This window comes from Cervus elaphus, chromosome 11 (genome assembly GCF_910594005.1).
Source record: "Cervus elaphus chromosome 11, mCerEla1.1, whole genome shotgun sequence".
NCBI lineage: Eukaryota > Metazoa > Chordata > Mammalia > Artiodactyla > Cervidae > Cervus > Cervus elaphus.
In genome coordinates, this window is record NC_057825.1 from 99,971,534 (window position 1) to 99,996,547 (window position 25,014).

Sequence of the window (25,014 nt, forward strand, 5' to 3'; positions counted from 1 at the left end):
CCCTCACCTCTGAGCTGCGCACAGCCCCCTCAGCCATGCCTCATTCCCTGGCTCCCCTCTCCGGCAGCTTCCACACTCGCAGGGTTTGAGGGGCTCAGGGCGGTGGAAGCCGTAGAGAATCAGGACCCAGAAGGTCTGGACAGGGCGGCAGTGTGGAAATAAGAGCACAGACTAACTAGGGGCTGACTACTTTGCTGGCAGCGCTGGCCTTCCTCTCCGACCTCCGGACCTCTGGGTGGGGGGTCCAGCCACTCACCAAAAGGATTTGGTGGACTCCAAAGAATTTCTAGGAGGCTCTTTGGCAGGAAGCAAGTGGGCAGAGAGAGCCGGGGCCTGGGAACGAAGCTGGGAGCCTTTGTGGTCCCGACCATTTCCTTCCAGCATATTAGATCCACGGTCAGTTCCACTTCTCTCCACCAGGTGGCAGTGCTTGCCCTGCCCTCTGATTTCCAGGGCAGATTTTTCCAAGGGCGTGTGGATGCTTCCTCCACCGTTCATCCTCTCAAGGAGAAGCAAGAGACCGCTGTTCACCCAGGAGTGGATCGCTGGGTTGTGAGGTTGGCTGACGGACAATTTTTAAAGAAACGGCCACACTGCACTGTTTGGCACTGACAAGTCCTTGCTGACTACCTACCGTGTAGACAGCCCTGATTGTTCCAAGGGCTGGTCTCCAGGCCCAGCAGACCCCTTGTCTGAGATTTCACGTGTCAGCTAACAGCTGAGCACAGGCAAGGGGTCTCGGGGCCCCAGCAGCAGACACAGAGGCTGGGCCGCCTAGCAGAGTCTCAGATTGGCTGGATTCCCACTGCTTCCCATTTCTGCTCAGTGGCAGGCTGGTGTGAACCCTAGGCAAGACCCCAGCTCCCTTGCTGTGTGATGGGGACTGACACATCTGTCCAGAAGCTTCTCGGAGCACTTGAGGCATCTTAGGAGATGACCTGGGGAACAGCCCTTTGTAATGATGAGGGTCTGGGCAAACTGATGATTGATTGCCAGTGCATGGACCCTGGCGGGGGTAGGGAGTCTGTGGGGAGCTTCAAGGTGAGGGAGGAGGAGCAGAACCCTCAGCCCCTCTGACCTCTAGTCCTGGGAGGGCCCCTCCTGGCTTTGAGGGTGCCCCTCTTGGCTTTGTGGGCTCACCCCTCCTGCAGTACCAACTATATCCAGCAGGGGCCGCCCAACTATATCCAGACGAGGACACCCTCGTCTCATAGGGCCTGTCCCTGCTGTTCCGCAGCTAAGTCCAGTCGGACTCTGTGACCCCGTGGATTGCAGCCCTTCAGACTCTTCTGTCCCTCACTATCTCCTGGACTTTGCTCAGATTCATGTTTATTGAGTTGATGATACTATATAATCATCTCATCTGCCTCCCCTTTCTCCTTTTGCCTTCAGTCTTTCCCGGCATCAGTGTCTTTTCCAACAAGTCAGCTCTTTGCATCAGGTGGCCAGAGTACTGGAGCTTCAGCTTCAGCATCAGTCCTTCCAGCGAATATTCAGGGTTGATTTCCTTTAGGATTGACTGGTTTGATCTCCTTACAGTCCAAAAGACTCTCAAGAATCTTCTCCAGCACTACAATTTGAAGGCATCAATTGTTGGGTACTCAGCCTTCTTTATGGTCCAACTCTCACATCCATACATAACTACTGGAAAAACTATAGCTTTGACTAGACAGACTTTTGTTGGCAAAGTAATATCTCTGCTTTTAAATATGCTGTCTAGGTTTGTCATAGCTTTCCTTCCAAGGAGCAAGTGTCTTTTTTTTTTTTTTTTTTTCTTTTCATGGCTACAGTCATGGTCCGCAGTGATTTTGGAGCCCAAGAAAATAAAATCCGTCACTGCTTCCACTTTTCCCCCTTCTATTTGCCATGAAATGATGGGACTAGATGCCATGATCTTAGTTTTTTTAATGTTTGAGTTTTAAGCCAGCTTTTTCACTCTCCTCTTTCACCCTCATCAAGAGGCTCTTTAGTTCCTCTTCACTTTCTGCCTAAGGGCAGTGGTATCATCCGCATATCTGAGGTTGTTGATATTTCTCCTGGCAATCTCGATTTTGGCTTGTGATTCATCCAGCCCAGCATTTCACATGATGTACTCTGCACAGAAGTTAAATAAGCAGGGTGACAATATACAGCCTTGTGGTACTCCTTTCCCAATTTGTAACCTTGTCCCATTCTAACTGTTGCTTCTTGACCCGCCTACAGGTTTCTCAGGAGACAGGTGAGGTGGTCTGGTAATCCCCCTCTTCAAGAATCTTCCAGGTTGTTGTGCACAGTCAAAGGCTTTAATGTAATCAATAAAGCAGAAGTTTTACTGGAAGTCTCTTTCTTTTTCTATGATCCAATGGATGTTGGCAATTTGATTTCTGGTTCCTCTGCCTTTTCTAAATCCAGTTTGTATATCTGGAAGTTCTTGGTTCACATACTGCTCAAGTTCATGGACCTATGCAATATTGTTCTTTATGGCATCAGACCTTACTTTCACCACCAGACACATCTACAAATGAGCGTCATTTCTGCTTTGCCCCAGCCACATCATTCTTTCTGGAGCTATTAGTAACTGCCATCATCTTCCCCAGTAACATACTGTACACATTCCAACCTGGGGGGGGGGGGGGCATCTTCTGCTGTTGTATCTTTTTGCCTTTTCGCACTGTTATGGGGTTCTTGCAGCAAGAATGCTGCCGTGGCTTGCCGTTCCCTCCTCCAGCGGACCCCGTTTTGTCAGAACTCTTCACGATGACCCGTTCGTCTTGGGTGGCCCTGCGTGGCATGGCTCATAGCTTCACCAAGTAATGCAAGCCCCTTTGCCAGGAGAAGGTTGCGATCCATGAAGGGGCCAGTCAATACCTTCCTGAAACAAATATTTACAACAGCCTTGCGGCCAGGCAGGTGTCCTAGAGGGAAGGGTGCAGTCTCCATCATGGGGTGGCCTCCACTTCACACTCAGGCAACCAGTCAGCAGCTATCCATGAGCCCCTACTAGTGTCAGTGAGGTGGGGAAGATGTTGGTAGCAACTGCATGCTCAGATGGGCCATGGCCTGGGGGAGGATCGTGGAGGCTACACTGCATGGCGGATAAGGCAGCTGCTCTCCAGTCAGACAGCTGGGGCCACGCCCTGGTCTTTCACTTCTGATTCTGAACAAGTTGCTTCACCTCCTTGAGCCTCGGTTTCCCCATTTGTAAAATGAGAATGATTACCATAAGTAGCATCTTTTCAAGAAGTTGCCATGAGGATTAGCAAGTTAATACAGTACTGGACTTGGGACAGTAGTGTTTGTTATTAATAAATAAATAAACTGGAGGTGGGACTTCCCTGGTGCTTCAGTGGTTAAGAATCTGCCCGCCAGTGCCGGGGCCATGGGTTCGATCTCTGGTCCAGGAAGGTCCCACACTAAGCCCATGCCACAACCATCGAGCCTGTGCTCGGAGCTCCAGCTCTGCAACGAAAGAAGCCACCGCGACGAGAAGCCGGAGCACGGTGACAGAGTGGCCGCGCTCACTGCAGCTCGAGAAAGCCGACTCACAGCAACAAAGACCCATCGCAGCCAAAAATTAAAATTAAAAAAATAAAAATGATTAAAACAAGAAACCTGGGGAATGTGTGATGGGAGAGAAGGCCTCAGCACCCCAGGCCCTGGATTTGAATTCTCAGGATGCCCACCCCACCGGGGTCCTGAAGGTGAGGCCATACCACCTCAGCCTGCTGGCACTGGGCAGCCTAGTGTCCACAGCCTCTCCAGTAACTTTCCAGATGGGCTGAGGCTCAAGGCCTGATCTCCCTGATAAGATACCATAACTATCTCTTTTATAGGAATGTGGCTTATCAAAAAGGTGCTCTTGGCTCCAGCTCACCCAAGGCAAACAGCCAGCCCTACGGGCGGGGTCAGGGGGGGCGGGGAAGGCAGCCTCTGACTCCAGTCCTAAGCCAGGATCCCGCCGACTTGGCCAGCAGGATCATTGGCCACAGACGCACTATGATTGCTCCTGACTTCTCACCAGTTTGCCTTTGACCTTAAAGACAGTTTTTAGAGAGCCTGGCAGGGGGCTTGGTGTGGAACAGATGTCCAGAGTCACACTGACACATTCTGAAGTCAACCGAGGCCAAGTAGCTGTCACCAGGACCAAAATCCTGGCACACTGGGGCTGGCAGGGATGCACAGACCAGTGCATCCTGGTTTCCCATTCTACACACGGGGACACAAAGGCCTGGGGAGAGAAAGAGAGGTAAAGCTAACACAGGAGACAGAATCCGGGGCTCCAAACACTCACCCTTTCCCCTCCTCACCCGCAGTCAAACTGCTCAGCCAACAGCACCACTGTCCCCAGGGAAATGCATGGGGCCTATCCACCCCTTCAGCCAAGTTCCAAGTAGTCAATGATCGGGGGGCTTGCCTGGTGGTCCAGGTGGTTGGGCTCCAAGTTCCCAACTCGGGGGGCCCAAGTTCAACTCCCGGCCAGGGAATTAGATCCCACATGCTGCAACCAAGAGCCGGAGCAGTCAAATAAATAAATATTGAAAACAAAACCAAAGCAGAGTAGCCACTGCTGAAGGCCTCGGTCTAGAGTCTTGGGAGGGCCTTAGCCTGGAGATCAAGGGCCAGGATACCCACAAGCCTCCAAACTCATCTAAGGCCTGTCACCTGAAGTGGGGTCTGCAGAACCGCCTTGTTAGAAAGGCTGAATCCCACACCTGCCCGGAGCTTCTGATTCAAGCTTCATCTTAACAAGATCCCCAGCAGGTTCATGTGTTGCAATCTGAGAAGTACTAGCTTAGAGTAAGCCACTTTCCCTGCCACTAGCCTCAGTTTCTCTAACAGGAATGAAAGGGGCAAAAGATTTCTGACGCCTCTTGCCATCACTAACACCCTGGGAGCTTGGCCTCGGTGTGACCCACTGCGGGACTCTCTGTGTTCCATGGGGGGTTCTGGGCAGTGGGCTTCCAGCTCCAGCAAGGCTGGGGAGCAGGCGACACCTCTGCTTGGCCCTTCTCCTCTTGGCCAGAGACCCGGGCCCGGGGCAGCTTCACAGGTCCTGAAATGCAGTTACTTCAATTCAACCCACTTCACCAACACTGATTAAGCACCTCCTGTATACTGGGGTCAGTAGCAGTGAATCTCTCTCTACCCTGTACATTAAAATCAGCTGTGGTGCTTGTACTTTTATTATTTTGGTTTTTGCTTATTTTGCTTTTTTTTTTTTTTTTTTGCCTCACTGTATGGCATGTGGGATCTTAGCTCCCTGACCAGGGATCAAACCTGTGTCTCCTGCAGTGGAAGCACAAGTCTTAACCACTGGACAGCCAAGGAAGTCCCTGGGAGTGCTTTTAAACAAGGCCGATGCTGGGCTCCACCCCAGGCCACCGGAATCAAGGTCTCTGGGGGGAGGTCTGGCTACAGGTATTCATTAACACGACTCAGGCAGTGATAATGCACAGCTGGTTGATCGCAACTGATCAGAAGTTAGAGAGAAGGCTCCTCCACATCCAAGCTCGGCCATCTCCCGAGTCCCCGCTTCCTCCGGGCCAGCCAGCTGCGGCAGGCCTGTTGCAAACCAGCAGTCATCAGGAAATTCCCTGGATATTGTAACTCGTGACTGCAATCTCTAATTAATCATCAACACTGTAATATGATCCTGGCCCCATGACAAGGGGACCTGCTGAATATCTTTGGGAAACCTGTCCACTGGCCTTCTTCAGACCCAGGGACCCATGCCTGAGGAGCCCAGGCGGATGGGGGCCCAGATCTGCTCTCAGGCTGGTAAGTGTGAGCCCTGAGCTTTCTGTCTGGACCAGAAGTACAAGAAGCAGAGGGGTGCTCTGTGTTTTCTGGGGTGGAAGACTCAGGAGATAGAGGTATAGTCAGTGTAAATATTGCTCAGAAGGAGTTTCTGATCCAGGCCGGGCTGCCCTAGGCAATGAGTTAGGAGCCCAGGAGGTAGTGAAAGCTTCCTTTCTCAGCAAGAATCCAATAGAGTCTGAGGAACTCGGGCCACAATCCCTGCAGTGATGCAAAGACCCTTATGACCTGTTTGCCTTTTAGATCCTGTTGTGCAGAGAGAAGACTGGCTGGGATGGGAAAGAGGGTAGACCTTAGGGGGCCTGGTGGAAGACTGGGGTCCCAGCTCTGCCTTCACAGAGCTGTGGGGACCTTTCCTGTCACTTCTCCCGGAGCCTCGGTTTCCTCATCCGCAGGCTGGGAGACAATGCCCCCATCCTGCCAGTTACAGAGCTGCCAGAAGCACAGACCACAGGGTCACCAGGCTCAATGATTCTCTGCCAGTCTCACCTGAGGTCACAACTTTGCCTTAGTGTCCGGGGCGGGGCTTGGAGAGCTGGGTCTCTTATGACTAGAGATCTGGACCACGCATCCCTGCTCCCAGAGCCTGGACTCTGCTCCTTCCCAAGCAGAAGGACCTGGAGCCCTTGACTCCGCAGTAACCATAGTAACCTAGGGTTCCAGGCACCTGAATCAAGGGGCGGGGCGGGGCCAAGCCCCGCTGCCAATGCTGCAGCAGCAACTGCTGTTTGGATTTCCGGGTGATGCTGCCGCCGTGAGGGAGGCAGCGCAGGAGCGCAGGGTGCGGAGCTGGGCCGGGGCTCCCTGGCGTCCAGCGGCACAACCACCTCCCTGAGTTCAGTGTCCTCCGAGTGCTCCCCTGGGGGGCCGGGCGTCTGTAAGGCACTTGATAGGTGCCAGGAGAGGCTTGGTGACTGGAGGGGCGGTGACAACGAAGATGAAGATCTGGGGAGGTCCTCACTGAGCCCGGTCATTCAGATCCCAAGAGCCTTGCTGCAAAGATTCTCTGGTTGGAATCCGCCTGTCCAGAGGGCAGGACATCCAAAAGGCCATGACCGTGTTCCCTGCTCCCCAGCCACCCAGGGGGCCCTGTTGCCAAGCCAGTGCACAGTGTGGAAGTAGGGGAGGCAGGCAGAGAAGTTGGGGAGGGTCCCCCATGGGCAACTCTGCCTGAGGCGCCTCAGGATGCTGCCTGAAAGTGGGGCTGATGAGAACAGCCACCTGCAGGCATAAAGTGCTCAGAACTCGCTGCCCAACTGGCTGGGGACACGCCTACTTGGAGAGCCACGCTTGGCCAGTGCCCACCTCTGCCTCACCCACCCCAGGAGCAGGCTGGACTGGGTCACTTGGGTCAAAGAATGGGAGGAGCCCTGCCAGCCAGCCTTGGAGAAGGGGGTACTACCCAGAGCCAGCCCCAAACTCAGGCACAGAGCCCCGTGCAAAGCAGAGGAAGGGGCCCCGTGGGCAGACGCAGTTCTGCCGGACGGGCGGCACACGGGTGGCTGTCATTGCCGCTCAGCCTTGGCCTTTCGCAGTGAACAACTAACACAGCCACACAGGACCTCACATGCGGAAAGGCTGACCCCCCAAGAAGCCCTGTGTGCCTTGCGAGGGCCACACTCAGGCCACTGCTGGGGGCTGCTGAGACAGTGAGTGGAGGCCGGGTGGCAGCTGGGAGAAGCAGCACAGTCCACTGGGCCCCGGCGTCCTGTGACCTCTCTCGGCCTCACTCCTCTAACTGCTGACGTGAGGACATAGCACCCAAGGGCCAGTGGGAAACTCCCGAGACAGGGGTAAGCTTTGCAGACTGTCAAATTCCTGTAGAGAACTAAGTCTGCTTCTCCTAGGGTCCCCAGGGCCCGCCTGCCCTGCTGAGGGACTCACGCACCCGCTTCTTCGGCTCCTGCCCCACTGGTCCCGGAGCCGGTGGGGGTCAGGGGTGGACTCGCTGTGGCCTTGACGGTGTGCCTCGTACCTGCCCACGCCCAGCTTCCCCTCCCGGTGCCTGGCTGACACCTTGCAGGCATCTGAGTGTCAAGAGGAGGGCAGGGATTGAACGTGTGCCCCCTGCATTGACTGGAAGCATGGAGTCTTAACCACTGGACAACCAGGGAAGTTCCCTGGCTCAAGTTTTGATTGAATTCTCTTTATATTTTCAGCCTCCCTCCTCCAACCCAGAAAAAGCAGGGTCAGGAGGGGAGGGGGAGAGAGCTAAGGCCTGGGGAGCTGGCTAAGTGCCCGTCTTGGGGCCGGAAGCTCCACCAGCTTCCTTCAGGCCTCTGGGACTGAGAGGAAGGGCTGCCCAGCAAGGAACTTTCCCGTCCCAGCTGCCAAGTGGAGGCAAGTCAGGAAGTCCCCTGCTTTCAAAGCTTACCCAGGCCTAGGCTGGGCCTGGCCCACAATTCTGAGGGGCTGACCTGGGACCCCTTTTCCGGTTTCACACCCTCACTACTTTGGGAGTTACCAGGCTCCTTCTTTCTCTCCCAGGACGAGAGAAGTCACCCTCACTGGGGGTCAGCGATGCTGGTTCTCTGTGGCAGAGTCAGAAAACTCAGCCACCGCCCCCGCCCCCCGCCACTGCAGAATTAGAGCTGACCACAAACAGCCTGCCAGCCCATCTCTCAGCCTGTTTCTAGATACAGACGGGCTACACATGTGTAAACATGCGAATAGTACACATATAAACGTATGTGTCAAACAAAAGCAGGATCATCTGTTGACTTCTAAAACCTGCTCTCTTTAGTTAATGGCAATAACAGCCATCACCAGGTATCCAGAGCTGGTACTGTCAACGGTTCCTTTAATTTTTACAACATCCCTAAGGGAGGAAGGGGTTCCCTTGTGGCTCAAGTGGTAAAGAATCTGCCTGCAATACAGGAGACCAGGAATGGATCCCTGGGTTGGGAAGTTCCCCTGGAGGAAGGCATGGCAACCCAGCTCCAGTATTCTTGCCTGGAGAGCCCCATGGACAGAGGAGCCTGGCAGGCTACAGTCCATAGATCTCAAAGAGTCGTCAGGACTCAGTGACTAAGCTGCAGTAAGGGAGGGAAACTGAGGCTTGGCAAGAGTCAGGAGAGAACTAAGATCCCAGACAGGCAAAGCGGGTTCCCCACTGGTTCTAAGAAGGTCTCTGGAGTGGGGATGGGGGAGAGCCGGGACAGTAGCCCCAGGGAGCATGGGTTGATGGAAATGCCCCTTTCCCCTGGTGGGGAGGGCTCCAGGCTGCCCGGAAGGCCAGCCGGTGTGTGTCCGGCCGACCTTCAGTGACGCCCCCGCCCCCGCCGCAGATGCCGAGGCTCCCCGAGAGGCGCTCCGCTTCCACGCCCAGGCGGTGGGCGCACAGGTGCGCCTGGATGCTCAGCGGAGCACCGCGTTCAGGCACGCCACGTTCCACGACGGCATCGTGTTCAGCCAGCGGCCGGTGCAGCCGGGAGAGCGCGTGGCGCTGCGCATGCTGTGGCACGAGCCCGGCTGGCTGGGTGGCCTCCGCGTGGGCTTCACGCGCCTGGACCCCGCGCGGGTGTCCGCGCCCAGCCTGCCGCCCTTCGTGTGCCCGGACCTGGAGCAGCAGAGTCAGACCTGGGCGGCCATGCTTCCTGACGGCTGCGCCCTCCCGGGGGATGTGGTGCGCTTCTGGGTGAACCACCAGGGCCGGATCTTCGCCCGGGTCAACTCGGGGCCCCGGCGGCTGCTGCGCGAGGGCGTGCTCATGGGCGCCCCGCTCTGGGCCGTGATGGACGTGTACGGGACCACCAAGGCCATCCAGCTGCTGGGTGAGGCCAGGGGCGGGGACCCAGGCGCCGTCCCTGGGAACGGGGGCGCGGGAGGCGGCGGCTCCGGTGGTGCCTGACCGCGTACAGGGTCGGGGAGAACTGCTGTTTCTTTCATATGGAGTTTTTCCATCGGCTTCTCTCCGGGTATGAAGATGTTTGCTGGGGACCAGACCCAGTCACAGGGAGGGCAGCCCTGCCCGGCACCCCAAACACATGTTAGAGCAGCGGTCCCTAGCCTTTTTGGCACCAGGGGCCAGTTTCGTGGCAGACAGCTTTTCCACAGAAGGAGGGGTGAGGGAAATGGTTTCAGGATGATTCAAGCACATTACATTTCTTGTGCACTTTATTTCTATTATTATTCCATCAGCTCCACCTCAGATCATCAGGCATCAGATCCCGGAGGTTGGGGACCCCTGTGTTAGAGGGCTGGTCTCATTTACAAAAAAAAAATATTTGGGGTTGGCTGGGTTTTGCAGTCACAGCAGGAGTTTGCTGCAGACGGGGTGGCAACAAAGGGAATGTAAGTGTGCAAGTTAGAGGTGGGCAAGAAGGCAGCCTGGTGGGGTCAAAGGTGAGATGTTCAGGCACTCAGTGGGGAAATGAGGACCACCTGAAAGGAGAGTGGATTTCAGAGGAGTGAGGAGATACAGGAAGACTCATAAAAAGAAGTGTTGGCATACCTGGGCAGTCTTCCAGGGACCTGCACGAGCATTCCAGTCCCCCCAGTGTGTTTGTTTTTCGAATGGCTTGTCACAACTGCTCGAGCCTCACCCCCGGAGGGGCCCAGGCACCTGTTTGCCCACCTCCTGGGGGACTCTGTTGCACATCCATTGGGGGGCGGTGACCGACGCTGAAGATCTCTGCTCAGGCAGTGGCAGTAGGGCAGAGAGGAGCTGTCTGAAGGAAGCATGGATTAGGATGAAAAAGCTGCGGGTCCACAAATTCTCTGCTGGGTCCCACTGGGAAAGGGGTGGCCAGGACAGGGCTGGACCCCCGGCTTGGAGCTGCAGCGCCGCGACCGGGAGAAGAAAGGAGGTGGACCCTCTGCTTTGGAGGCAGGGACTGGGGAGGTGGGTTGAATGGAAACACCCTGACTGCTTTCCCCTGGTCCTGACTTTCCCTTTCTGCCTTAGATCTTACAGCCAACGACTTTCCCACAACCATGCCAAGGGATCTCAGTGATGAGGCTCTCCCCGGGCCCAAAGGTGAGTGGCTTTCCCGAGCGCCAGAGTCTCCCCAGGGCTCCAGAGCTGGGGAAACCGGGCGAGGCCCCAGCCCTGGGAACTCAGTTACACTTTCCTATGGCTCCCACAGGCCATAGGCCGAAACCTAAAAGCCACGTAACAGTTCTGCCTTCTAGGACATTGGCTGGCTTCGTAAGTTACTGGGCACACTCATGAATAGATGTTATTTTGTCCGCCTGCTTTTAAAAGAGCAATCCCTGTTCATAGTAAAAAACCAAAAAAAAACCAAAAACAAAAAACTTTGCCAAGCAGAAATAAAATACATATTCAAAGATAAAAAAGGAAGTGAAAAAAAAAGCACACCTCCCAAACTTCACATTGCCTGTTAGGTAGATTTCCTCCCGGTATTTTGTAATCATATATATGTGTGTATATATATATATATATATATATATATATATATATATATATGGACAGAAGTGGAGGGGGGTGTTTCCCAGGTAGCACTTGTGGTAAAGAACCTGCCTGCCAATGCAGGAGATGTTAGAAGCGTGCATTTGATCCCTGGGTTGGAAAGATCCCCTGGAGGAGGGCGTGGCTACCCACTCCAGTGTTCTTGACTGGAGAACCCCATGGACAGAGGAGCCTGGCGGGCTACGGTCCCTGGGGTCGCAGAATCAGACACGACCGAAGTGACCAAGCATAGCACTCCGTACGTGGGGAGTTATTTGTGCTTTGTTTTCCTTTTTTCTAAGTTGGAATCTTAGGCTATGCATGTATGTACCTTACAATTTTCTTCCCAACCTTTCTTACTGATTGCATTATGAGCATTCACTTATGAGGTAGTATTCTTCATACCCTGACCACGTGCTTCTCTGACCTGTGGTGATGTGAGTGGGCTGCCCTCTCATGGCCCCCAAGCACCCCTGACCTGTGTTGTTGCCTTTCCCAGCCTCAGCAGGAGAAGAGTGTGCCATCTGCTTCCACCAGGTTGCCAACACCTGCCTTGTCCCCTGCGGCCACACACACTTCTGCAGCTCCTGTGCCTGGAGGGTCTTCAGGGACACGGCCAGATGCCCCGTGTGTCGCTGGGAGATCGAGGAGGTGGCCCTGACTTGGGATCCTCTTGTCCTGGGTGCTGGAGAGGGCCTCCTGGTGTAGGTGCAGAGCTCTGAGCCCGGCCCTTGCCGAGGGAGGAGGTGCAGCTCTGATGTCTTTCTGGAGGAGAGTCGGAAATGCTGGTCAGCAGCAGGTGTGGCGGAGAGACGGCTCAAGGTCACAATGGCTCCACCCCTCCTCAGCAGGTTGGGGCCAGAGGAGCCAGGAGACGCCCCTTTCTGCCCACGCCAGAACTACCTCCCTGGCTGGAGAAGGTGGCTAGCAATGGGCCAGCCAGGGTCTCGCCCCTCCGCTTAGTCCCAGGTTCATTGCTGCATGCCAAGGCTTTTAACTAGCCATGGGGTTCAGCCACCATGGACCTAGCAACCCCAAGTACACCAAGTCCCAGGACTTCCAAGAACCCACCTGTGTCAGCGAGAAGGGCCTTTGTATAGAGAGGGGGCGGCCTGACCCCTGGTTTTATGACTGAGGAAGTCAAGGTATGTGCGCGTGTCTGGTGAAGCCCTGCCCACCCAGGGTATTGAGGAGCCTGGACCAGATGCAGAAAGCAGCTGGGTGGAATTTTTTTTTTATTGAAGTGTAGTTGATGTACAATATTGTATAAGTTACAGATGTACTGTTTAGTAATAATTTTTAAAGGTTATACTCCATTTGCCAATATATTGGCTATATCCCCCTGTTGCACAATGTATCCTTGTAGTTTATTTTATATCTAGTAGTTTGCACCTCTCAACCCCCTACCCCTAAATTGCCTCTCCCCTGTTCCCTCTCCCCACTAGTAACCCCACATTTTGGTGTGCTCATGAGGGGAGGGGAGCTCAGGGCCTTTCTACTCCATTATCTTGGCCTCTGTTTACCTGGTAGAATGTTCACAGTCTGTAGGGAAGCCAGGTCACTTCTACAAGTCCTCTGTAGGACTTTCCTGGTTGTCCAGTGGTTAAGAATCTGCCTGCCAATGCAGGGGACACCAGTTTGATCCCTGGTCTGGGAACTAAGATCCCACATGCCTTTGGATTTCGACTACTGAGCCCGAAGGTCTTAGAACCCATGAGCCACAACTGCTGAAGCCCGTGCGCCTTGGAGCCTGTGCTCCACCCAAGAGAAGCTACCACAATGAGAAGCCTCTGCACCGCAACTAGAGAGTAGCCCCAACTCATGGCAAATAGAGAAAGCCCGCTCGTGGCAACCAAGAGCCTGTGTGCTGCAACAAAAACCCAGTGCAGCCATAAATAAATAAGTAAACAGATAAATAGAAATTAATTAATTAAAAACAAGTCCTCTGTAAAGGGGATCAGCAGTCAGCTGCCCACCTTCCTTGCCCAGTAGTCATGAGATCCCAGCACATTTGTGCATCTGAAATCGAGTTGACCCTTCAGAGCTCACTGTTGTCATTGTGCTTATTGCCTTGCAATTTCTGAGATATCAAAATAAAGTTTGTCTCTCATGAGTGAGTTTGTAATGTGTATGTCCCCTTTGTTGCAGTCAGCAGGAGTGAGCAGGGTGGGAGCTGGTCGGGATGCAGGGGCGTGGGGCCATGCCTTCCCGTCCCTCGCAGACACACCCTGGGCTTGCAGTGAGAGGGGCCTGGCGCTCAGGCCTGAGGAGCTGTTTTGCGGAGCAGGTGAACAGGATGAGCCTACAGATTCAGCCTTAAAGTTACAACAAGGCTCTGCCCTTGCCACCTTTGACTTGTGAGGGCTTCCTGGAGTCTCTGCTCCTGCGTGAAGCGGTGACTTGACCCGGGGACCCCAGTCAGCAGGTGTCTGTGGTGGGGACAGGCGGGAAGGACAAGCCGTACCTGTCACATTGCTGGTGTTCCTGCTCCGTGGCTGGTGTGAAAGAGCACTAAAAGGGAGCTGGAGCTGTGTGACGTCCCCAGTCACGGTGACGGGCACCTCCCCGCGCTGCGGCCAGCCAGAGGGGCAGGGCTTTGGCTGGAAAGTGGAATGTTAGCCGCTCAGCCGTGTGCAACTCTCTGTGACCCCATGGACTGCAGCCCGCCAGGCTCCTCTGTCCGTGGGATTCTCCAGGCAAGAACACTGGAGTGGGTTTCCATCCCCTTCTCCAGGGGATCTTCCTGACCCGGGTCTCCCTAGTTGCAGGCAGGTTCTTTACCGTCTGAGCCACTGGGGAAGCTCGGGTGTAGTGATCCCCAGAAGAGCTTCCATTCTGGAGTAGGATCCCCTTTCTGCTGCCCAGGAGTTGTTCTGACCTTGGTCATGTGACTTGGACATCTGGGAGCCTCAGTTTCTTCATAACTTGGAAATAAGATCATTTTGTTTGCTGATATGTTGTTAGGATAATGGGTATAAATGAAACTCATAGCTTAGAGGAAGTACTCAGAATATGGAACTTTCTTTCTCTGGAAAGGCATCTCCCAGGGAAGCAGCCAGAGGTGGGCTGGCCGTCAGGGTACCGGGTGTGAATCTTGACGGCTCACTGACTTAGCGAAGGCCCCCGTGTCGCCCCAGTTCTACACTTCTCATACTTCTTACAGTGTAAGACCACTAAACTTTGGGCATATCTCTGAGACATAAGGGAGCAACCAGGAGACACCTCACCCCCTGAATCCTTATTCTGTGTAAATCCTTTGATCTAGTTATTTATTAAGCAAAAGTAAACATTTCCTTAGGCTATGTCAAAGTCATTATTTTTGTTCATCATAAAAGACAGATTTGGCTTCTTCTGCTCAGGTGTAGCTATATTAGTATCAGATAAACTAGAATTTAAGGGGGAAAAAAAGATTAAAGGGGATAAAGAGAGAATTCAACTAGAGATTATCGTACTAAGTGAAGTAAGTCAGAAAGAGAAAGACAAATGCCATATAATAGCACTTATATGTGGAACCTAAACTATGACATAAATGAACCTATCTTTGAAACAGAAACAGCTGTAGGGAACAGACCAGTGTTTGCTGAGGGGGTGGGGGAGGGATGGAGCAGGAGGCTGGGGTTAGCAGATGTGAGCTTTTATATGTAGATAAACAATAAGGTCCCATGTATAGCACAGAGAGCTATGTTCAATATCCTACGGTAAACCACAATGGAAAGGAATATTTCGTTCTAGAGCAGGATCAGATTCTTAAAAGAGACTATGTGTATATATATATACACATCTATGTATAATTGAATCATTTTGTTATACAGCAGTATTTAAAAACATTGTAAAAAAAATTGTAAATTCAACTAATATTTCAATTTAAAAAATTTAAAACATGATTAAAAGAGAATTATTCATAATAACACCAAAGTGGAAACAATCCAAATGTCCATCAGCTGATGAATGAACAAATGTGGTCTGTCCATACAATGAGATGCTTTTTGACAATAAAAAAAAGGAATGAAGTGCTGATTCATGCTACAACATGGATGAGGCCTGAAAACATGCTAAGCGTGGGAAGCCAGTTACAAACGGCCATATATTGCATGATTTTATTCACATGAAATGTCCAGAATGGGCAAATCCATAGAGACAGAAAGTAGATTAGTATAGGGGTTGGAGAGAGGAAGAATGGGGAGTGACAACTAAGGGGTATGGGGTTTCTTTCAGGGTTCTAAAATTGATTTTGCCAATGGTTGCACAACTTTGTGAAGATACTAAAATCACTGGACTGCACACTTTAAAGAGATAGATATATGAGTCGCATCCAATTTTTAAATTATGCTAAAAAAAAAAAACCACCAAAAAACCCACACCAAAATAGATGAATGAAGATGTGCTAGTAGAAGAAAAGGAAGGGAATATTAGCCCTGGGAGGAAAAGCTTCAAACAGGAAGTGACTTTTAAACTGTTTTTACAGGTCTAAGCTTGAAAGCAGAGAGGAGGGAAAGAGGTGCTCCACACAGTGGAATCTGCACATGCAAGTGCAGGCCGTGTCCAGGGGGCCCTGGGATGGTCACACTGGCCAAGGCGAGGGGCAGGGAGCCACAGAGGAGCCCAGAGGAAGGTGGGCTGGAGCCGGCCTTGGAGCACTCTGCCGGCCGTTGAGCGGCTGCAGCGGCCCTGGAGGTCTAGGCTGGCTGCAGGAAGGTTGATGTGTCAGCCGGCCCCTCTCACCTCAGTCAAACACATTCTGCCTGCGAGGCACCTGAGAAGCAGGCCCCAGGTTTCCCTTTCCTAGAAGTCCAGGGTTTGTAGGTAGTGGTGATAAGGAGTCCCTGGAACAAAGAAGAGGGAATGGGCAATAAGCCGTCATCAGGAGGGTAGTACAGAGGGAAAGGAAAGTAAAAGCACAACCAAGGATGACCGGTGCCCGCTGTGCTGAAGCAGGAAACCCGCCTGGGCCAGACTTGCTGGGGGCTTTCCCAGGGACGGAGAAAAATTCCTTTGCTCACGTGCTTTCAGGTGGTTTCCGGTTAGACCACGTAAGGTGTGAGGTGGCAGTCTGGGTAATAACAAGCCCTCCCTCCGGGGACCGGGACCACCATGTCCCCTGTCCGCCCCCAGCCCCTCACATGGCCCCAGCATGCCGTCTTCAGTGCTAGCCGCAACCCCCCCACTCCCCCAGCCCCAGCATTGTTGCCTAAGTAATACCTGCTTTCCCGGCTCCACACACACAAGCAGAGGCCTCCTGGCTGCTAGTAATCTGCTCAGGAAATTCCACTTGGAAGAAGTCCATGAGCAAAGGCAGGGAGGCAGTGGGGGAGAGTCCCTGAGCCTGTGGCTGAGTGAGGAGAACGAGGCGCCCTCCCTTTCCTCCGCAACCAGCACACCACACCTGTGTCCTGTCTTCCAGCTGCCCTGCGCCCCCTCCCCTTTGTTTGAAGGAAGAGAAGATAGGGGTCGCCTCATGAGCCTGGAGGTGGTGACTCTGATCCTCTGGGTCAGCCTGCCTGTCCCTCTCAGGTCTGCATGAAGTAAGTAAGCCATGACAAATGGTAATGTCCCCATTTTACAGCTAGAAAAACTGAGGCCCAGAGACTGTGTCAGACCTGCCCAAGGCCACTCAGCAGTTCATGGTGGGGTCAGGACTAGATCACAAACCCCTGGATCCCAGTCAAGGGACTCCTCTGCCTCAAGCTTTACCATTTATGGTTGGACATAAATGTAGAAAACATAGTAAATACCATCTCTTTATCCCGTCAAAGTTCCCAACAAAATGGGCACAATTTGCCCAGTCCCACCCACAGGAGGCAGGGCCTGGGAGCCAGCCTTTCGTACCTGTGTGCCCATACTGGTCGGCCCACCACTTTGTGGCAGGGCCACACAGGCCTGCCCAGCCCACCTCGGGGGCACTCCTAGAGCGTGAACGTCTGGTGAGCAGAGGGCGCTGTGCTGCTGGGCACCACAGGGCGTGTCCTACAAAGAGCACTGCTCCAAGATCAGGGAACAGAACCTGCCTGCCTAATACAGAGCCTGCCTACCTCATACAGGACCTGCCTACCTCATACAGACCTGCCTACCTAATACAGAGCCTGCCTACCTCATACAGGACCTGCCTACCTCATACAGACCTGCCTACCTAATACAGAGCCTGCCTGCCTAATACAGAGCCTGCCCGCCTAATACAGAGCCTGCCCGCCTAATACAGACCCTGCCCGCCTAATACAGAGCCTGCCCGCCTAATACAGAGCCTGCCGCCTAATACAGAGCCTGCCCGCCTAATACAGACCCTGCCCGCCTAATACAGAGCCTGCCCGCCTAATACAGAGCCTGCCCGCCTAATACAGACCCTGCCCGCCTAATACAGAGCCTGCCCGCCTAATACAGAGCCTGCCCGCCTAATACAGACCCTGCCCGCCTAATACAGAGCCTGCCCGCCTAATACAGACCCTGCCCGCCTAATACAGAGCCTGCCCGCCTAATACAGAGCCTGCCCGCCTAATACAGACCCTGCCTACCTAATACAGACCCTGCCCGCCTAATACAGAACCTGCCTGCCTAATACAGAGCCTGCCCGCCTAATACAGAACCTGCTTACCTAATACAGAGTCTGCCTACCTAATACAGGACCTGCCTACCTGATACAGACCCTGCCTGCCTAATACAGAGCCTGCCTGCCTAATACAGAACCTGCCTGCCTAATACAGAACCTGCCTACCTAATACAGAGCCTGCCTACCTAATACAGAACCTGCCCACCTAATACAGACCCTACCTACCTAATACAGACCCTGCCTGCCTAATACAGAACCTGTCTGCCTAATACAGAGCCTGCCTACCTCATACAGGACCTGCCTACCTAATACAGACCCTGCCTACCTAATACAGGACCTGCCTACCTAATACAGACCCTGCCTGCCTAATACAGAGCCTGCCCACCTAATACAGACCCTGCCTACCTAATACAGAGTCTGCCTACCTAATACAGGACCTGCCTACCTAATACAGACCCTGCCTACCTAATACAGAGCCTGCCTACCTAATACAGAACCTGCCCACCTAATACAGACCCTACCTACCTAATACAGACCCTGCCTGCCTAATACAGAACCTGCCTGCCTAATACAGAGCCTGCCTACCTCATACAGAGCCTGCCTACCTAATACAGACCCTGCCTACCTAATACAGAGCCTGCCTACCTAATACAGACCCTGCCTGCCTAATACAGAGCCTGCCCACCTAATACAGACCCTGCCTACCTAATACAGAGCCTGCCTACCTAATACAGGACCTGCCTACCTAATACAGAACCTGCCCACCTAATACAGACCCTGCCTACCTAATACAGAGCCTGCCTACATAATACAGAGCCTGCCTGCCTAATACAGGACCTGCCTACCTAATACAGAGCCTGCCTACATAATACAGGACCTGCTCACCTAATACAGAACCTGCCTACCTAATAATACAGAGCCTGCCTACCTAATGCAGAACCTGCCCGCCTAATACAGAACCTGCTCACCTAATACAGAACCTGCCTACCTAATACATAGAAATAAAAACAGACTCAGGCAAAACGAGACGACAAGAGGACTATGTTCCAAGTAAAGGATAAAACCCCAGAGTTTCCCCAGATAAAACCCCAGAAGAACTAAGCAAGGTGGAAAACTTCCCTGATGGGCAGTGGATAGGAATCTGCCTGCCAACACATGGGACACAAGTTTGATCCCTGGTTCAGGAAGAGCCCACATGCTGTGGAGCAACTAAGCCCATGTGCCACAACTACTGAGGCCACACTCTAGAGCCTGCACACTGCAGCTACTGAGCCCACACTCTAGAGCCTGCATGCTGCAGCTACTGAGCCCACACTCTAGAGCCTGCACACTGCAGCTACTGAGCCTGCACACTGCAGCTACTGAGCCCACACTCTAGAGCCTGCACGCTGCAGCTACCGAGGCCCACGCACCTAGAGCACTGCTCTGCAACTACTGAGGCCCACGCAGCTCGAGCCCTGCCCTGCATCGAGGGCAGAGAGGCCACCGCAGTGCAGTGCAACAAAGGGCAGCCCTCGCTCACCACGAGAAAAAGTGAAAGTGCTTGTCACTCAGTCGTGTCCCACTTTGTGTGACCCCATGAACTGTAGCCCGCCAAACTCCTCTGTCTATGGGATTCTCCAGGCAAGAATACTGGGGTGGGTTGCCGTTCCCTTCTCCAGGGGATCTTCCCGACCCAGGGACTGAAGCCAGGTCTCCCGCACTGCAGGCAGACGCTTTACCCTCTGAGCCATCTGGGAAGCCCACAACTAGAGAAAGCTGTCGCAAAGCAATGAAGACTCAGTATAGCCGAAAAGAAATGATTTAAAAAAGAATTCAAAATAATGATCAGAAAGATGCTCAGTGAACCTGGGAGAAAGATGATGAGCACAGTGAGAGATTTAACAAAAAGTTAAACCATAAAGAACCAAACAGAGCTGAAGAACACAATAGCCGAAATTAAAAACACACTGGAAGGAATCAGCATCAGGCCACTTGAGGCAAAGAGCTGACTCATTGGGAAAAGACCCTGATGCTGGGAGAGATTGAGGGCAGGAGGAGAAGGGGGTGACAGAGGATGAGATGGGTGGATGGCATCACCCTCTCAATGGACGTGAGTTTGAGCAAGCTCTGGGAGATGGTGAAGGACAGGGAAGCTTGGCGTGCTGCAGTCCATGGGGTTACAAAGAGTCGGACCCAGATGAGCGACTGAACAACAGCAGGGAACTAGATGCCACAGCTAAGACCCAGCTCAGCCAATTAAATAAACATTAAAAGGATAAGCCATCCTCCTGACTCCAGTAAAAAGTCCAACTGCACCTGCCCCTCTCCCCGCTCCAGGTAATAACCTGGCATTCTCCCTCCCTCCTCCCCTCAGAGGCAGGTTGTTCCCTCTGTTCCCAGATCAACCATGCTGTGGCCGCCTCTGTCTCACTTCCTCCTACCTCCTGAAGTCACCCGATTTCTGCACAGCCAGCCCTGGGATCCCCAGTGTTGGTAAGTTCAACGACACAGTGGCAACCTGGGTGCTGCACAGAAAGTCAGGCTTTCCAGGGCCCGACAGTGAGAACACTTTCTCCTGTGGGACTTAATACAGGGACCACAGTTTATTGGCACAGGGGCTCCATTCATGGCAAATATTTCTGAGCATTTCATGCTCTGGGAACACAGCAGCCAGGGCCAGGGTATGAGCCTGCAGGGGCTCAGAGAAGTAGCTTTGCGGGGGTGTCCGGGGGAACCTAAGTGTGGGTCTCTTATGTTTGAATTTGACCATGAACTTCAGATTCTCCAGCGTTGGTATGACCAGCATCACTGGGGTTTGGCTGACCTTAAGCTGAAACAACAGTGGTCTGGTATCTTCCACTGAATCTTCCCCATTATTTGTTGAAATTTAAGACTATTGCCAATATTCCAGTATTTGGATTTGCATTGTGGTGAATAACTGTCTACCACTCTTTCAAGGAGCTTTCTTTGTGCAGAAATCTTTTTCTGTTTGGAGATTTGCTGACTTAGTGTGCGCTTTGGAGAGACGGTGGGGTATTTGTGATTTTAAAAAAAATTTCTTTTTTTAAATTGAAGTGTAGTTGACTTGCAATGTTGTGCCAATCTTTACTGTACAGTAGTTATACACACATAAACATTCTTTAGGGAGGGTATTTGGATCAAAGAGGGAGAGTATTTGGATCAAAGAGGGTACTTTGGGTCAAAGTCCCTTCAGCATTCCCACAATTAGCTTCTGGAACATTCCCATTCACACATCCCAAACTGTTCTTGTGATGGTGAGATACAAATTTTGGCTCCGCTTCACTTGCCTTAAGTGGAGAAAAGAGAAATTAGAACCACATTAGAAGGTCTAAAATGTACGTGTGTTTACACACAAGAAAATGTCCCCAAGATATAGAATGGAATGATAAGAGGAGAAGTAACAAGTTGTGTCTGTATGTGCTTGTATGAGTTAAAGAACTCAAAACATCATGCCTCCCTGATTCCTCACTGTCCCCAGCAGTTCTGGGGTGAAAATTGGACTGGCGTGTTCCCAGCTTGACTTTAAACAAAGGTAGTTCTCTACCTTCCTGTTTCATATTGTAAACAGTCACCCTTTTCATGGTCTATTTGGGGCTATATTTTCCTTCTCATTTTTGTGCTTTTTGTTTGTGCCTTCACGGTTTAAAGTGGCCCTGAGAATAATACCAAAGTGCCATCTAGTGCTCCTAAGCTCAGGAAGGCTGGGGTGTGCCTCCCAGGGAAAATACACCATTGATAATCTTTGGTCAGTTGTGAGTTGGAGTGCAGCTGGCTGGGAATCCAGTGTTAATGAATCAACTATATATTAGATAAGAGGTCTCTAAACAGAAACACACATCAAACTGGGTTATGCATCCGTAAGTTGATGAAACTGTTGTGACTGGAGGCTCCTAGGAACCTGACCGTGTAGTTTATACAACAGTGAAGCAGTTTAGTATTGCCTGTGACTTTAGAACTACTGAAAGTTGACTGTATTTATTGGTACAAAACATCTTTTGTAAGCATCTCTTTCAAAGGCTATAAGTGTTTTACTAGCAGGCACTTTGGGGAGAACTGTCCTCACCAAGGGGATAAATGCCTCTCATTTCACATCCTCTGAGCCCCCAGGTGGCAGCAGCTGCCTGTGTTGAGGATGAGGTTCTGCCAAGCAGTGTGCTGGGACTAGTGCCTCACTGAGGCTGTCATTTCAGAGAAAGGAAAACTCCCATCCATCCCACCATGAGAGATGAGGGCAGGAAGGAACGATTCCAATTACGTTTATACTTTTCTATGTTGTCCTGTCATCATGCTGTCCCCAACCCACCTTGCTGTGCCCACCTCCCCTCAGTGCACCCACATGCAGAACTTCAGGTAACCTGGGGTGACAGCATCCCACATCCACCAGGGCAGTCCCTGGAAGTCAGGTGTTGGGCAGGCTGCAGGCTCTGCTATGAGAGAGTTGGACCATAAGGAAGGTTGAACACCAAAGAGTTGATGCTTTTGTGTTGTGGGGTTGGAGAAGACTCTTGAGAGTCCCTTGGACTGCAAGGAGATCCAATCAGTCCATCCTAAATGAAATCAACCCCGAATATTCATTGGAAGGACTGATGCTGAAGCTCCAATCCTTTGGCCACCTGATGCAAAGAGCTGACTCGTTGGAAAAGACCCTGATGTTGGGAAAAATTGAGGGCAAGAGGAGAAGGGGATGACAGAGGATGAGATGCTTGGATGGCATCACCGACTCAGTGGACATGAGTTTGAGCAAACTCCAGGAGATGGTGAAGGACAGGGAAGCCTGGCGTGTTGCAGTCCATGGGGTTGCAAAGAGTCAAACACGATTTTAGTGACTGAACAACAACAAGGCAAACCCTTATATTAGGCTCTTAAAGGGGGAAAAAAGGCCCCTCCAATGAAATAGGGACCACTAGCGGGCCTCTGAGACTCTGAAGATTTTGAGCTGAGCAACAGTACTGGGACTTCCAGCTTTGAACAGGCCCTTTACCCTTTATGTTCGTGAGACATCAGGGATAACGCTAGGAGTCCTGACCCAAAAGCTGGGACCAGATCAGAGACCATTCAGCACAATTGAATTCAATAGTCCTGGGATGGCCAAGCTGCTACAGGCAGTTGGAGCCACAGCCTGTATGGTTAATGAGGCTCGTGAGTTTACCCTGGGGACAATACCTAGCTATATTAATGCTTCCTCAGGTACAGTCTGTGCTCAAAGGACATCATTGGTTGACTGGGGGAAGGTTAACAAGATATCAGGCCCTCCTAATGGACCCCGACATTACCTTAAAGGTGTGCTTCCAGCAGCCAGGAGGAGACTTACTACATCATTGTAGAGACAAACAAACTTACTTGAGCAGGTCTGATCTTCTAGATGACCCTCCTGACAGCCCTGAGATCAGATGGTTTACTGATAGGAGCGGTTTTGTAGAAATGGAAACCCAAAAGGTGGGATATGCTTTAGTCTAGCTGAAGTTATAGGAGCTGAGCCCCTGCCACCCCAGACATCGGCCCAGGAGGCTGAGCTAATTGCATGGATGAGAGCGTTGCAATTAGGGAAGGATAAATCAAATATTTTTACCAACTCTCAATATGGGTGTGTGTGTGAGGGGGGAGGCTCATGAGGGAGCGGATATGTGTATACTTATAGTTGATTCAGGGTACTGTGGCTGAGTGATCTAAGGCACTGGATTAAGGCTCCCTCTCGGTTCACTGGTAAAGAATCTGCCTGCGAATGCACAGAAGATGCAGGCTCAGTCCCTGGGTTGGGAAGATCCCTTGGAGAAGGAAATAGCAAACCATTCCAATATTCTTGCCTGGGAAATCCCATGGAGAGAGGAGCCTGGTGGACTACAGTTCATGGAGTCACAAAGAGAGTCAGACACGACTTAGCAACCAAACAACAATAGAGTAACTGATTCATGTTGTTGCACAGCAGAAATGAATACAACGCTGTAAAGCAATGCTCCAATTAAATAAACAAAATAAATATGGGTTCCACATGCTCCATGCTCATGCTGCCATTTAGAAAGAAAGAGGAATGTTAGCTACTGAAAATTCTCCCATGAAACAAAGATTTAATTCTGACTCTTTCAAAAGGAGGGCTGCTGCTGACCCAGGTGGCAGTGACCCACTTCAGGGGCCATCAAAGGGGTGGCTCTTTGGGGAGCCAAGGGAAGAACAAAGCAGATTGAACTGCAAAACAGGCGGCTCTACTGCAGGAGCCTGAGCAAGTTATGGCCCTAGTGATCGGCTGCCCTGAACTCCCAATGTGCTCCAGTAGTCCCCCCAGAAAAGAAACTGCTGAGAAATGGGGTGCTGAGGGAGGAAGCACAGGCTGGTCTTAGAAGGATAACAAGGTTGTAATCCCTGAGGCCAACAACAGACACTCACTAAGAGCTTGTGGGATACCACCCACTATGGGAGGGATGCACCATGGGACTTGATGCAAAAGACTTTTTCAGGGAAGGGGCTGAAAAGAACAGTTAAACAAGTAACCCTTGCCTGTGATTTGCATGCCTCTAAGAACCCACAGGCCCATCCAATCCTCCCTTCATTACTCAGGACAATTCAGTCCAGGGGTGTAGAATCCCTCAGTGGGGGATGAGGCTGGGACCTGGGACCCTTTGCTGCAGCGCTTGCACCTGGACAAACGTCTCCTCCAGCAACAGAGTCAAAGAAACTATAAGGGACTGAAAATAACTGCACATGTGTGCAGTTGGGGCAAATTGTGAACAAGATACAAAAAGACCAAAATACTCAACACTTCTGAGGTGTTGGGAGCAAAAACAGGGCCGTGTGCATGGTCCCTGCACACGGCACCATCAAGGGGGCAGGCAGACCACCTAAGCCACCCCTCCAGCCGCACCCACTGATCCACTCCCACCATCGCCCAATGAGACCAGCTGGACACCCCTCAGGGAGCAAGGGTGCTTGTTACTTGTTTTCACTCCCTCCTGCAGCACAAGTCGCAGGAAAGTCTTACCTGAATTCCTTGAATGGCCTCTCTTCAATTTCTACTGATAAAAGAGTCCAAGGATCCAGGTCGGTAACGTTTTGATAGATAAAAGGATATCTTGCTGTCCCGGCCCTGGGCTCCTCGTCTTTGTTGCATTATTACAAGAGTGAGCACGGAACTTCCCTGATGGTGCACTGGATAGGAATCCACCTGCCAATGCAGGGGACACAGGCTCCCTGGTCAGGGAAAATCCTGCATGCTGGAGCAGGTAAGCCTGTGGGTCACAACTGCTGAACCCGAGCTCTAGAGCCCACGAGA

The 25,014-nt window shown here is 52.1% G+C and overlaps 1 protein-coding gene across 1 annotated transcript; it reads left to right on the forward strand.

The window, feature by feature from the left end:
• The first annotated feature begins 5,482 nt into the window (after positions 1-5,482).
• Positions 5,483-13,320, forward strand: NEURL3 (neuralized E3 ubiquitin protein ligase 3). Its single transcript, XM_043918713.1, has 4 exons — positions 5,483-5,757; positions 9,084-9,569; positions 10,703-10,774; positions 11,706-13,320. The coding sequence occupies exons 1-4, from the start codon at positions 5,709-5,711 to the stop codon at positions 11,912-11,914; spliced, it is 816 nt and encodes a 271-aa protein (XP_043774648.1). The 5' UTR covers positions 5,483-5,708; the 3' UTR covers positions 11,915-13,320.
• The last annotated feature ends 11,694 nt before the right edge of the window (positions 13,321-25,014 follow it).

Bases quoted from the DNA above. Each gene is read 5' to 3' on its own strand.
- NEURL3 (XM_043918713.1), top strand. From the start codon at position 5,709: ATGCCTGAGGAGCCCAGGCGGATGGGGGCCCAGATCTGCTCTCAGGCT. The intron at 9,570-10,702 runs GTGAGGCCAGGG...TTTCTGCCTTAG, and splicing joins CAAGGCCATCCAGCTGCTGG to ATCTTACAGCCAACGACTTT. The intron at 10,775-11,705 runs GTGAGTGGCTTT...TGCCTTTCCCAG, and splicing joins GGCTCTCCCCGGGCCCAAAG to CCTCAGCAGGAGAAGAGTGT.